At 47.4% G+C, this 14,725-nt stretch overlaps 1 protein-coding gene across 1 annotated transcript in view; it reads right to left on the bottom strand.

The window, feature by feature from the left end:
• The window catches only part of RXFP1 (relaxin family peptide receptor 1), a 52,612-nt gene that overhangs the window by 15,462 nt on the left and 22,425 nt on the right, over positions 1 to 14,725 (bottom strand). The window contains exons 5-7 of the mRNA XM_060247320.1: positions 11,380 to 11,451; positions 2,699 to 2,770; positions 1,940 to 2,011 (exon numbers count right to left, since the gene is read on the bottom strand). Of these exons, the coding sequence (XP_060103303.1) occupies positions 1,940 to 2,011; positions 2,699 to 2,770; positions 11,380 to 11,451 (216 nt within the window). The remainder of the gene's footprint in view (positions 1 to 1,939; positions 2,012 to 2,698; positions 2,771 to 11,379; positions 11,452 to 14,725) is intronic.

Below are 14,725 nucleotides of genomic sequence, written 5' to 3' on the forward strand. Positions count from 1 at the left end.
GAGATAGAATTTACCAGTTTCCATGACAATACTTCATATGAAAAGACAGAAGATGTAAAGTATTTGTTCTTTAGAATAATGACAGCTGTGTCATTCATTCAGTGCAGCTTGCTTCTAAACTGTCATTATTAATAAAAAGAGATATTCTAATAAAAGATAAAAGTTTTAACCATGTCAAGATTTCTAGTTACTGGTGTTGATTTTGGAGGCTGAAATGGTGAAGACAGACAAATCTGTCAAAAATGCCTTAAATTTAAACTTTAGCCTTTTTAAAGAAGCAAAAAAACCTGAGTTAGCCTTTCCTCTCCTTCTCCCTAGAATACTTCCAGAAAAACCACAGTGGATTATTTCTTTCTTATTTAGGGCAGTGTTGAATTTTTATTGAGAAAAAAATGAACTCTGTGCACGATATGGGGTGCAAAGTTTTCTCCAGACGGTAGAACTCCTTTAGCTGGGGGAGCATTTTGATGAGAAACTGCAATACCTCACAAACTGTTGACAGCAAAGCACTTGTCACAGAAAAATTCTGAGTTGGCCCCTTTATGAAAACAACCTTTGAAATTTGTAAGTCATTTATACACTGTTTGAAGTACATAAAATCACTTATTGCCTATAAGCTTTGCAGAATTTGGCTGTTTGAAGAGTATTTTAGGTCAGAAGGGTTTATCTTAGGAGATCTCAGATGGGAGAGATAGGAAAGCAGCAAAATTATTGACAAGAAAGATGTTTTGTTTAACTGAAGATGAGAAACTTTAGATAGCAAAAATTTCTCACTGGACATTATCTGAGTTCAGCATGAGATCTAAGGGAGATGGACATTGGCCAACATGGGAAAGATGTCAAAATAAGATTAATAGGCAAGATATTTATCTGAGATAAGTATGTGAGAAGAGAAGGGTTTCATAGCCAAAAGCTATATAAACCTCAAGTTTTTTCCCATATCTTGCTGCCATGTCAGAGAGCTGAACTGCTTCCTGGGGTGCCAACCATTTTCTTTTAGAGATCTCTAACATATATGTGCTGAGAGCACTTAGAAAAATTTTCAGAGTTTTGAGATGTAGCCTTTTAAATGCTTAGAATTTAGCAGGTACAGAAAATTATAAGAGTCTCTAAGAAATAAAGCATAGTGCGTAAGTCTTGTTATCTATAGCTGGAAATTGTTTTGCCTTTTCTATAAGTAGCTTGGATATGGAGACAAATAAAGCTTTATCAGTTGTTTATAAAACAGCAACTCTGCATTTCATGTATTAGACGCTGGAGAAAGTTTTGTTTTGTGAAATGCTGGTAAGAAAAAGTGTCAATGAAATAAAATATAAAAAGAAAGTCCCCAACAGCACCTCCCAAGAAGCAGAGGAGGACATACTGTAGAATGTTTCACTGAAGGGACAACAGCCATCTTACAGGCACCATCTGCGTTAGAAACAATATGACTGCTTTCTTTAAAGTGTAAAGGAAGCAAGCATTCGCTCTTGCTTGAATGTCTTTGGAAATTGAGGTCCCTTTTCATGGAAGATGAAAGCATCAATGAAATCACGGCATTTCGGTTCATCCTATTCTTTTTAAAATTCTGCTTTGTATATAACATCATTGGTGTGAATATAACCGCTACATCTGTTTCCTGAATCTATACACATTTTTGTTTCTTTTGAAACCTATCATAGATCTGTGTTTCCTTAACATAATTCTTATCTACCCCAGATTCCTACCAGAGTTAAATTTGTCCTAATGTAATACACACTCTGGATTTGAATCAGAACTGAATTGTTTGCTATACTGTGAAAATAATGTGCCATGTTCTCTTAATTAAAAAAGATTGTAGAAATTATGTATGCATGGTAGATATGGCAAAATTATCACATGTGTCTGGTATTATCTGTGGATCTGAGGGTTCCTTGTTGTGCACATTATACACTTAAACCAATACAAAAGCAGTACATACAGCCATTCCAGTTTATGTAGATCTTCAAAGACGCAGGGTTTCAGATAGGTTATGTTGTTGTGACTTAGGTATCTAAAACAAAAGCAACACATCACAATATTAGAGTGTCATCGGCTGGGTAAATTACTTGTTTGTGTCTCATTCTTCCTTTAATTTTTTAGAAATGTGTTAGCTGCACAATAATTCTGTAATGCTGAAGTTAAGGTGTAAAACAGTGACTTGTTTAAAACCATGCTTAGCTTTTAAAAGTGTCATCCTAAACAGAGCTCAGTGTATTTAGGAGAGTGTAATTCTGCTTCAGACAGCACTACAAGTCATATTTAAAGGTTCTTTGTAGCCACCCTTCATCTTTGGCAGTACCCTATGAACTACAGTTTAGATCTTATTGAGGTAAGTTAGTTGTCTGCCTTGCAAGACTTCTACTGCCAATGAACCAACAATACTTTCTGCCAGGGCTTTTTTTTGCAGAAAAAGCCCAGCAGGAACTAATTTGCATATCAGGCCACACCCCTTGCCATCACCATTGTTTCACATCGGGGAGGGGGTTGTAGAAAGAGCCCAGCAGGAATTACTTTGCATATTAGGGCACACCCCCTGATGCCAAGCCAGCTGGAATTGCGTTCCTGTGTGTTCCTGCTCAAAAAAATTCCTGTTTTCTGCCTATGTATGAATGCTAGCTCCTGCACTGAAGCTAATGTTAAAATTATTTAAGTGGGAAAGTATTGATAGTTCTAGTGTAGAACTGCAGAGGATACCTACAGTTTTGTCAGATTGTAGAGTCCTTTAAAAGCGTGTTCTGACACAAAACTTATTTTGTTGTCTTGAAGATACCTGTGAAGATAAAAATATTCAAATAAACACACTGACAATAGCCATGAATGATAGGGCAATCCTAAGCAAAGTTTCACCAACAGGCCTGTTCACTTTCTCTATCTTCAGTGGATTTAGAGGGGTGGAGCTCTGCTCGCAGTTGCAATGATTATGTCTGTAATCAAAACAGTGCACTTTAGTACATCATTTAATGTTATCAAGACCGTGTTAAAAGCTGAGTCCTGTTCATAGAATATTAGAGACTGATTAAGGGCTAAACTGAAGCCCAAGGCAAATGAAATTACTGTATTCTTCTGCAATTCAAAATTTCAGATATGCAAAATGACCTCCTTGTTCTGTGGAATTCACTATGTGTAAACTTGTGACCAGAAGAGGGTGCTGCAAAATTTTAAAATATCTACACTAGATGGCATCTAGTGGAAAAGATAAGGATTCAGGGGATGCCTGCTACCTGTATACACTTTAGGAGTGTGCAGACAAAAGTGGGTAATCTGACATCTTAAACACTTGTATTGGGTTCTGTAATATCAAATTAAAACTAGCTATAGCGGGACATCAGTCCAATAATTGTTTTCATTGCTTGCAACGAGAAATACATTTCAAGCTTTAATTTCCCCCACAACTGGGATGAAGATTTTCAGGCAAGATAAATAATCCCTGTTCTATAAGCAAATAACATTATCATTAAACAGCTATGAGTTGCTGTATTAGTGGGTCTTTCCCAGGATCCCCTCCTTCAGTGTTTCCCCCCAGCTTGAAGTACTTCTGTTAGAACCAATAAAGGAGAAAAATGTACTTCAAATAGTGTAGAACAAAGATGCAAGGTATGAGAGGAAGGCTCCACCCATCCTGCTTTACCCATGACTGGATGGACATACATATCTGATCTCCTAGGATTGCCTACAGTTTGGAGTAAAAGAAGTAATCTTTCTTTAATAAGTGGGATGTTTTTTACTAGGTGGTGCTATTTACCTCTGTGCCATGAAAAGCTTCAGTTATCCACATTTTCTATTTAAAAGACAGGGCATTTTTTTTCTCCAGGCCTGTTGGCAACTTTAAGTTCCCAGGATGAAAATGCTTTTAAAAATAGCATCTGTGAGAGCTCAGATCCTGAATCAGTAGTATTCTGTCACATGGAAAGATAATAATTACTGATGTGTTTTGCACTCCTAAGTGTGTGTTCATTTGCTCAGGAAGGTGCAGAAAGTCTGCCTTTATTTCTTACTATTCCCAGTCTGCAGGACTGGCAAATTGTCACTGCCAGGGGCAGAGTGTGGGCGTGGGTTATTGTATCTCTTTCCCCCGATCTCTGTGATAATGACTACCTTCCATTATGTACAAGCAAAACTTTTGTCTCTTTTCCTGCTAAGGAGGTGAAGGAATATATTCTGAGGATAAACTGTTATTTGTCTCTTGCCCCATGTTACAGTATGTACAATACTAGCAACAGTTTTGTCCCAGACTAGCAGGTGGTGACAAATCCAGCCCCAAAGAATAACCATCAATTGAGAAGATTCTGTTTGGTGGGATGATCAGCTACGGTAACTGTTTTGGTCAAGTGTTTTCTCTATCACACATGTCTGTCATTCTCTCCCCTTACTGCCATGCTTGTGATCAGAAAAAAAGAAAAGAAATGGGAAATCAAGGCATCAGAATAAACATTCACATCACAATATTTAAAATCATCCCCAATGTAGTGTATCGGACTCAGCGCAAGCGCCGCGCGACCCGAGCCACCCTCGGGTCGCCGTGCGCAGCGCGGGAAAAGCCACTGCCAATCCTGACCAAGGGCGGGAAGTTTAACTGGCCAGGATTGGGCTGGCCAGCGAAGGGGATGTTCCGGGAGGCATGTATATATTAGCGGACCCGGCCGCGTGTTCTCAGTTGCGGTGATGTACTAGCCAATAAAGACCTATGCCTTCACCACGTCTCGTCTCCCAGTACATTACACTGGCGACGAAGGTGGGATCTAGATAGGTCCGGCCGCCCCGAGGGGAACCTGACCGGGCCGGAGACGAGGAAGGCGTGAGACCGCAGGATCGCACAGCCCGCCGCCACCATGGCGAACTCTACAGTAACGACGGGCCATCTTGCGGAATTCAACCCGAAGCACCCCGAGAGATGGGAGACCTACACCGAAAGGGTCGAGTGCTACCTGCGGGCGAACCTGATCGAAGATGACGACAGGAAGAGAGACGTCCTGCTGAGCGTCTGTGGAGAAGAAACTTTCGAGATCGCAAGAGGCCTCTCCGCTCCAGCTAAGCTGACCGAGAGGACCTACCGGGAAGTCGTGAGACTCCTCACGGGCCACTTTTCGCCCCAACCGTCCATCGTCGCCCGCCGATTCCTCTTCCACAAGAGGGACCAAAAGTCGGGGGAGACAGCGGCGGTCTACCTGGCGGCCCTTCGACAGATCGCCGGGAACTGCAATTTTGACAAAAGGGACGAAGCCCTGAGGGACCGTTTCGTCTGGGGCCTCCGAGACGAACGACTGCAGCAGAAGCTCTTCGCTAAGGAGGAGCTCACGCTACAACAAGCCTTCAACGAGGCGACGGCGTTCGAGAGGGCCACCAAGGCGTTCGGCCAGCCACGCGGCGAAGCAGTCCACCAAGGGGAAACTGAGCTGGAAGACCGAGCAGAGGAAGAAGCGTTTCAGCTCCGGAGGCCTCAGAGAACGGACACACGGGCCCCCGCGAGACAACGAGCGACGGAGAGGGCCACCGCCACCACCGGTTCCAGGTGCGCCAGCTGCGGCGACCCCCACGAGCGACGGGACTGCCCGTACCGCAACCTGGACTGCCGCAGCTGCGGAAAGACAGGCCACATCGCCCGGGCTTGCCGGGCCAAGAACAGCCGCCGCCAACCGTCAGCACATCACGACTCCCTGGACACACACACGACGGCATCCACCAGTCTGCAGGTATTGAACTTGCCCCTCTCGGCCCCAGACAAGGTCAAAATGTCGGTCCTAATCGAGGGCGCCCCCTGCATCATGGAAGTAGACTCGGGTTCCTCCATCTCTATCATTTCGGAGGAAACCCTCAAGAAACTATGTCCCCGCCGCCGCATCCAAACGAGGCCAGCGGACTTCGTACTGAGGGACTTTCAGAAGAACCCAGTACACATCGTGGGGTGGGCCCGGGTGCATGTAGAAAGAGGGGGTTTTAGGGGGCCCCTAGACATCCTAGTGGTCAAGCGCCAACTGACCACACTTCTCGGGTTGGCGTGGTTCAATCCACTGGGGATCCAGCTGGTGGGGGTGGACCAATTGCAGGCCAGCAATTTCGACGGGGTCTGCCGGGAGTTCCCCGAGGTCTTCGACGGGTCCTTGGGGAGCTACAAGGGTCCGCCCATCACCTTACCGATAGACCCAATGGTCAGGCCCATAAGGCTTAAAGCGAGGCGCGTCCCGTTCGCCCTTAAGCCTAAAATAGAGGCAGAACTGGACCGCCTAACAGCCCAGGGCGTCCTAGAACCTGTAACGTATGCGGAATGGGAGACCCCCATAGTAACGCCAGTCAAACCCAACGGGGAGGTTAGGATCTGCGCTGACTACAAGTGCACGATCAATAAGGCGCTGCAAGACAACCCCTACCCAGTCCCGGTGGTTAGCCACGTCCTCGCAGCACTAGCCGGGGCGAGGGTTTTTGGAAAGCTGGACTTAGCACAAGCATACCAGCAACTGCCGGTCGACGCTAAGACAGCGGAGGCGCAGACGATCGTGACCCACAGGGGCGCGTTCAGGGTTAAACGGCTGCAGTTCGGGGTCAGTGTAGCTCCGGGGATATTCCAGAGCATAATGGACTCTCTCTTGAAAGGGATCCCCGGAGTTCAACCCTTCTTTGACGACGTTTTAATCGCCGCCCCCACCGAAGGAGAGTTCAGCTGCCGCCTGCGAGAGGTCCTCAGACGGTTCCAAGCGGCGGGGCTGCGAGTCAAAAAGGAGAAATGTTTGTTGGGTGTTCCGCGAGTGGAGTTCCTGGGGTTCGCCGTGGACGCGGCTGGAATTCACCCGACGGCGGACAAGACCAGGGCCATAGTCCAGGCCCCTGCCCCCAAATGCAAGGCAGAACTACAGAGTTTTTTAGGATTATTGAACTTTTATCATGCAGTCCTGCCACACAAAGCCGCCGTGGCGGAACCGTTGCACCGCTTGTTAGATAAACAGGCCCCGTGGGTCTGGGGTAAACGCCAAGCCGCGGCGTTCCAGGCAGTGAAAGACCTCTTGGTCTCTAATGCGGTACTTCATCACTACGATGAAAACCTACCCCTGATCCTGGCTTGCGACGCCTCCCCCTACGGAGTAGGAGCGGTCTTAGGGCACCAACTCCCGGACGGGAGAGAGGCGCCGATCGCTTACTACTCCCGGACTCTGTCCCCTGCCGAGCGGAACTACGCCCAGATTGATAAGGAGGCCCTGGCGATCGTGGCGGGGGTGCAAAAGTTCAACGACTACCTCTACGGTAGGCGTTTCACCATCGCCACTGACCACAAGCCGCTCCTCGGCCTCCTAGCCCCCGATCGTCAGACCCCCCAGATTCTGTCTCAGAGGGTTTTAAGGTGGAACCAGTTCCTGAATTCATACACTTACGCTCTGATACACCGCCCCGGTAAAGCAATGGGTCACGCAGATGCCCTCAGCCGCCTGCCGCTACCCACAACGGACCCAGATCCCGCCCCGGCACACGGGGTGATGCTCATTGAGTCGCTCCCCGAGCGCCCACTGCACGCGGACGAGGTGGCTCGGGCGACTGGGAGAGACCGCATCCTCGCACGGGTCAGGGACTGGGTGGGAAGGGGGTGGCCCTCGGGCAAGGTGGAAGAAGCATTTCGGCCGTTCGCGTCCAGGAAGGACGAGCTATCGACACACAAGGGGTGCATACTCTGGGGGAGCCGGGTGGTGGTGCCCCCCCCCCTGCGCAGACAGGTATTGGAGGATCTCCACGAGACCCACCCGGGCATCGTGAGAATGAAAGCCCTGGCCCGGAGCTACGTGTGGTGGCCGGGCATGGATGAGGAAATAGAGGGGTGGGTAAGAAGGTGCCAACCATGCCAGGAGTCCAGACCCAATCCGCCGTCCGCCCCGGTCCACAGGTGGGAGTCGAACGGGCGGCCGTGGTCCCGCCTCCATGTGGATTTCGCGGGGCCGTATCAGGGCCAGATCTTCTTTATACTTGTGGACGCATATACAAAATGGCTAGAGGTAATCCCGGTGGCCTCGACCTCCACCGCAGCAGCAGTCAGGGCGCTCAGAAGGGTCCTCTGCACACACGGGATCCCTGACACCCTGGTGACGGACAACGGCACGGCATTCACCTCCCGGGAATTCCGGGAGTTCACCGACCGGTACCTCATAAGGCACATAAGGTCCGCCCCATTCCATCCAGCCACCAACGGCCAGGCGGAGCGCATGGTGCGGACCACCAAAGAGGCCCTTGGCCGTATAGTACATGGGGATTGGGACCACCGCCTCTCAGCATTCCTGTTCCACAACAGGATCACCCCAAACCCTGTAACCGGTTTCAGCCCCGCAGAACTGCTCATGGGGAGGAAACTGACCACTCGTCTAGATAGGCTACACCCGGACCGGGCGCCGGATGTCCGCGGGTCCCCCGAGGTCCGGGAAGCAGTGAGAGGATTCTTTCCGGGCGACCCAGTGTATGCGAAAAACTTCGCAAGCGGCCCCGAGTGGTTGGCGGGAAGGGTTCTGAGGGTAACAGGCTCCCGGTCATACGAGGTAACCACCGCCGGAGGCCAGGTGCTGAGGCGGCACATCGACCAGCTGCGCCGCCGCACCCTACCCGAGGAGACAGAAGAGGCAGTGAGTAGGGAACCGCCAGCGACGGAACCGCCAGAAGGGGCCCCGCCAATACAGGAGCTACCCACGTACGAGGCCCCCGCAGCCGCGGGACCAGAACCGGAGCCAGCACCCGACCCGGGCCGGCAACAGCCAGAAACGGCGCCACCCACGTTGGGATCGGGCCCCACACCAACGGCAACCCCGAGGAGATCAACACGGGAACGCAGGACGCCAGCGTACCTACAGGACTATGTAGTTTAAACTAGGAGGGGAGGAGTGTAGTGTATCGGACTCAGCGCAAGCGCCGCGCGACCCGAGCCACCCTCGGGTCGCCGTGCGCAGCGCGGGAAAAGCCACTGCCAATCCTGACCAAGGGCGGGAAGTTTAACTGGCCAGGATTGGGCTGGCCAGCGAAGGGGATGTTCCGGGAGGCATGTATATATTAGCGGACCCGGCCGCGTGTTCTCAGTTGCGGTGATGTACTAGCCAATAAAGACCTATGCCTTCACCACGTCTCGTCTCCCAGTACATTACACCCAAATATCAGAAAAATTATTTAGATCTATAGCATTTATGATATTTAACAATGGATGCGGTTCAGTTGGATTTTCAATTTCCTTCAAAGAGTGTAACCTTGTGTAGGCGTGCACGGTATAGGAAAATGCCATGTCCAGAGGTAGTAAACTTCTTCCTGCCAGAGTTAGGAAGTGCCATTATAGCTTCTGTACTCTTTTTATTGCTGAACTAGCTGGAAACCCATTCTTTGCTAAAATATTTAACTACCTTTAATCAAGTTATAATACTGAATTCTGAGTGATCGCCAGCCCTCACCTGGAGATTGGCAGCAGTGGTTCCACAGGAGAAAATGGCTGGTTTGGAGGGTAGAGTGTATGACATTGTACCTGTTTGAGGTCCTATCCCTCCTCAAACCCCACCTTCTCCAGGCTCCATCCTTTCCAGGCTCCACCCCTCAAATCTCTAGGAATTTTCCAACTTGGAGTTGGCAACTCTATCTCCTTCCCAGCCATCATTCCACTATCTGTCATTCTAAACCCATTTTCTCTGCAGTGAGGACCAAATCAGCTTACATCATTCTCCTGTCCCCCTTTTGACCTGCACAACAACTTTGTGAGATAGGTAAGTTAGGCTGAAAGTCTGTGACTGTCCTGAAATCACAGTGTGGAGCAAAACAGGAGGGAAGCAACCTCAGCAGGGTATAATGATACAAAGTACAGCCTGCAAAGCAGCCATTTTCTCCAGGGGAGTTGATCTCTGCCATCTGGAAAGCAGTTGTAATTCTGAGTGATCTTCAGCCCTCACCTGGAGAGTGTCAACAGTGGTTCCCCAGGATGGTGGCTGGTTTGGAAGGTGGAGTGTACCTGTTCGAAGTCCCATACCTCCTCAGGGACCACCCTCTCCAGGCTCCACCCCTCAAATCACCAGGAATTTCCCAACCTGGAGTTGGCAACTCTACGTCCTTCCCAGCAGCAGTAGCCACAGAAACAATATTATTACATAGGTCCAGGGGTTTGGGCTGGGTGTTGATAAGTCAGTCAGGACACCTGTTCAACTGTCTGCAGTCTCCATTAACTGATTTTCACCTCAGAACATGGAGCTCAGTAGCTGGCCAATCAGAGAGAGGGGTGGAAGCAGGCAGCAACCTGTCAGGCATGCAGCACAGCTTTATTCCTATGTGAAAACACATTTTACTCCTTTCCACCCCCTTAGAAGTCAAATTTCTAAAAATCCCTTCAGAGTCTGCACTTACGTGGAAGGAACACACTTCCCAAATTTTGTGTTTCTAGGTCCAGGGGTTTGTGCTGCATATTAATAGGTCAGTCAGGACACTTGCCTTTATATACCAAATACGGTATATAGACTAAATAAACCACTGGCATGATTCAATAGGCCACCTCTCATGTTCTTAGAATCTTAAAAGTTTTAAAAAAAACACTTAACCATCTGTAGATTTGGCTATTGTTTTTCTTTGTATAATTGGTTTTATTCCCTCCCATGCTGCCCTGTTCTATTTATCTATTTATCATATTTTATTTTGCCCTTTGTCTAAGGAGTTCAATATGGATATATTTTATCTTCACAACAATCCTGTAATGTAAATTAGGACAGAATGACTAGCCTAAAATCATCCAATAACCATGGTTGAGTGAGGATCAGAATGCAAGTCTTGTTATCGTGCTATGCTATTCTCCTGCATGATATTTTACTAGACATAAAGGTATCTGAATGAGAAATGTAACATGCTTATACAGTTTTTGGAAAACTTAAGACAGTAGAGAAAGTATCAGTGTTCCCTCTGAGCTGAGTTAGCTCACAGATTTTTAGCCTCCAGCCGCTCACACATTTTTGTCTTAGCTCAGGACCACTGATGGCCCCAGAGCACACTAATTTATGCAGTAGCTCACAATTTTAATGCCAGTAGCTCACAAAGTAGAATTTTTGCTCACAAGACTGCAGCTTAGAGGGAACATTGTTTAGCATATGTAAGGGCTTCTTGGCTCCAGATTTTGACAGCTATGATTACATGTAGAATTAATATGAGTTCACACTACTAATTCAAGAGATAGCAAATACCTGATAGAGTTAGCACCTCTCAGCTTGTTTCCCATGGTTAGGCAATTTTCCAGCAGAAAACAGAATAATATGTGCCAACAGAATTAGACATGTAATTAATCAAACCATAGTTCCAATTATGAAAAAAAAAATGATATATGAACTCCACCCCCCCCCCCCCATCACTATGCCACAAAACAATGCCATTGCAACAGTTTGAAGTTAAACAGTGTCTTACAATTTTTTAAGATCCTGATATTTCCTGAAACTGTTGTCAGCAAGCTTTCTCAGAAGATTTCTTTTCAGGGACCTGTAATCAACAATAAGTTCACTGGGTAAACTCAATCACTAAGCCACTTTCCAATATAGAAGACTTCTTTGCACTGATAACAAGTACACATGATACACTTGTAAACATTACATTATTCTATGAAGATTATTTAATGTGGGTATCCTTATTAGGCCCTGACCTGGATGGCCCAGGCTTGCCCAGTTTCATCAGATCTTGGAAGCTACCAAGGCTTCCACCTTGGCCACCAAGGAAGTCCAGGGCTGCTATGCATAGGCAATGGCAAACCATCTCTCTTTGTCTTTTGCCATGTAGTTGCCATCTTCCCACCACCATACATATCAAAGTAGCCAGACTTTTTTATTTTTATTGCTCCTACCCCTGTTTACTGAACTGCAGCTGGGTATGTGCAAATTAAGCAGGAAAATTCCCCCATCACTTTTTTTCTCTCAGAAGTTTCTCCTAAATTTCTGCATGTTGTACTGCAAAAGGTACACTAAGAAAGTTGGCACATTTTGTGATCATGTTCATGTCAATTCATTATTTGTTTGTTCAACTGTTTGTTCCCCTCCCCAACAGATATAATTCCAGCCATGTCTCACAACTAGTGTTACCCATGCTCCTTTGCTTGATCAGGAGAGAATGTAGGCAGCACTACAGGGGGTAAAAGATGGGCGAAGTATCAACCTTCTCCTCTTCCCTCTGACTCCAGGGTAGTATTTGCCCATCGTATCCTTTTCAGCAGAGTATTTTAAAATATTTTACAACTTTATTTTGTTTCATTTAAAAATAAATGAGAATGGTTCTCTGAGAACTGTACTCTACCATATGCCCACTTAAGATGCTATTTTAAATCAAGAAAATCACCCCAGAGAAAACACAAAGGCCGTTTTCCCACTCACGTTTTACTGGCGCCACGACCATCCTGACGCCGGCGAATCTGCCTGGATTTCGCATCAGAAGCGCCGGCTACTTCCGTCGCTAAGCCAGCACAAACGGAAATCGCAAAGATGCAGGAAAACGTTTGCGCTGGCTTAGCGACGGAAAGCGCCGGCGCTTCTGGGAGCACCGGCGCTTCTGTTGCGAAATCCAGGCAGATTCGCCGGCGTCAGGAGGGTCGTGGCGCCAGTAAAACGTGAGTGGGAAAACGGCCAAAGTAAAAATTTGCCCCTTCCCAATTTTCTTTCCATCCATCATTGCAGAAAATAAAATAGAAACTGCAGTACAATATAAATTCCACTAGGAATAGGAACAAACCTTTTTAAAAGGTGGTTTGAGGTGACCCCTGAACCGAATGAGCCCCACCCAAACTGAACCGATCCAGCTAGTTTGGCTTCCCCTTCTCCTGGCCATGGCAAGTTACTGCAAGGAGAAAGGGGGCAAGGATTGCCCTGGATGGGACTTCCCTTCCACCTTTCTCCCAGCCATGGATTGCCACGGCAAGGAAAAAGGGGGGATTGCCCAGGAAGCGACTTCCTTTCCCCTCTTTCCCCAGTGATCATCTGGGAAGGGGCTTCATTTAACCCTTTGGTTTTGCTCCCCCCCCTCCTTGAAGTGGCAGGAAGAAAATTGAAGGGCTAAATGACTACTAGCCATTTAACCCTTCAGTTTTGCTGCCTGTTGAATTGAAGGGGGCAACCAAAACAGAAGGGTTAAATGGTTGACAGCCATTTAAACCTAACAGCCAAGCAGTGGACTCTGATCCAGCCAAAGTACAGCAAATGTTCAGGGTAATGCACCTTCCCCAAACATTGGTTCCTCAGTTCCAAAATGGCCCAAGTTCAGCCCAAATTTTGGATCATGAGCCTGTTTGTACCCATCCCTAAACTCCACTCTTCTTGAAAGAGATTGAGAAGAGTCAACTTTTTAGACCTGAGTGTGACTTAACATTAACAGCTTTCTGCAAGGAAACAATAAAATAAATGCAGTCAATGCCACTAATGAATGCCAATTTTAGGGTTACTATAGTTTGAAAAACAAAGAAGAGGACATATTTCTAGACTTGACTACTTCAAACAAGTGATGATGAAAAATCTCATTTTAAATATCCCTACTATTTAAGCTATGATAATTGCCACTAACTAGAAATATTTCTAACCTTCCAACCCCAAAAGAGGACATTTTCACCTGTTTTTTTTAACAAGCCCAAAAGAGTTCTGACACAAAAAAGAGGACATGTCTCTAGAAAGAGGATGTGTGGTTACCCTACCAATTCACTTTTTAGGATGCTCTTTATGCTGTGCTTTTCCTCAAGCAAAGTACATGTTTAATTTATCTGTACTTAACCAACATGAACCCTAGAGGGCCTCACAATATAGCAAATTGGACAAGATAACAGAGTTTCTCCACGTGTCTATTAATCACACTGTATGATTGGAACAAATCTCCCACAGTATGTCCTGTGCTATGAGTAAAGGAGCATAAACAAATGAAACAGAGCTCCTTAAAAACAGGAGACCTAGAGCAAAATGCTAAAGAGAGTTACAACTTTCTAAGTCCATTGAAGGCAAAGGGCATAGCAGACACCACCGGCCCAAGGTCACATGGCACCCTAGGCAGACTGGGTGGCTTGCCAATCCCCTCCACAGCACCCCCCCATGCCTCCCCCCCATGGCGCCATGCCCCCTGGGCCCCTTCCCCAGGTCGATTTCAATGTCTGGAAGGGCAATCGAGCGCTGCTCTGGGCTGTGTAAAGGTGCCCCCCCAGCCGATCAGCTGATTGGCGGGTACAACCATGCTGCTCACTCATTCAGCGCCAGGAAGGCCAAAGGCAGCTCGAATGAGCCATGTCCGGAAAGGGCGCCGCGGCTGCTCCCTCCTCCGCAATTCCTGGATGGGAAGGAACTGCAGAAGAGGAAGCAGCCGCAGCGCCCTTGCTGGATGTGGTTGGTTCAAGCTGCTGCTAGCCTGCCCAGCTGCTAAGTGAGCGAGCAGCGCAGTTTTACCTGCCAATCAGCTGATCGGCTGGGGGGGGGGCTTTGCACAGCCTGGAGCGGTGCTCGATCACCCTTTCGGACATTGAAATAGACCTGGGGTGGGGAAAGGAGGGAGGAGGAGGCACAAGGGGGCAAACTAGGCATTTGCCTAGGGGGAAGGGAGGAAAGCCGAATTCGGCGACTCCACCCTGCCGGTGTCCTAGTGAGCGAGCCGGCGTTGATAGCAGAGTGTAACTGTTTGAAATTGCACTGTTATTGTTCCACATAAACATCTGCAGAATAAAACCTTGGTTATATACAGATGTTTTAAAAAACACTTTCCTGGGTTCTTTAAAGTATGTTTTTTCTTGGGAGTATGT

The sequence above is a fragment of the Heteronotia binoei genome, chromosome 9 (assembly GCF_032191835.1).
Source record: "Heteronotia binoei isolate CCM8104 ecotype False Entrance Well chromosome 9, APGP_CSIRO_Hbin_v1, whole genome shotgun sequence".
In the NCBI taxonomy this organism is placed as follows: domain Eukaryota; kingdom Metazoa; phylum Chordata; class Lepidosauria; order Squamata; family Gekkonidae; genus Heteronotia; species Heteronotia binoei.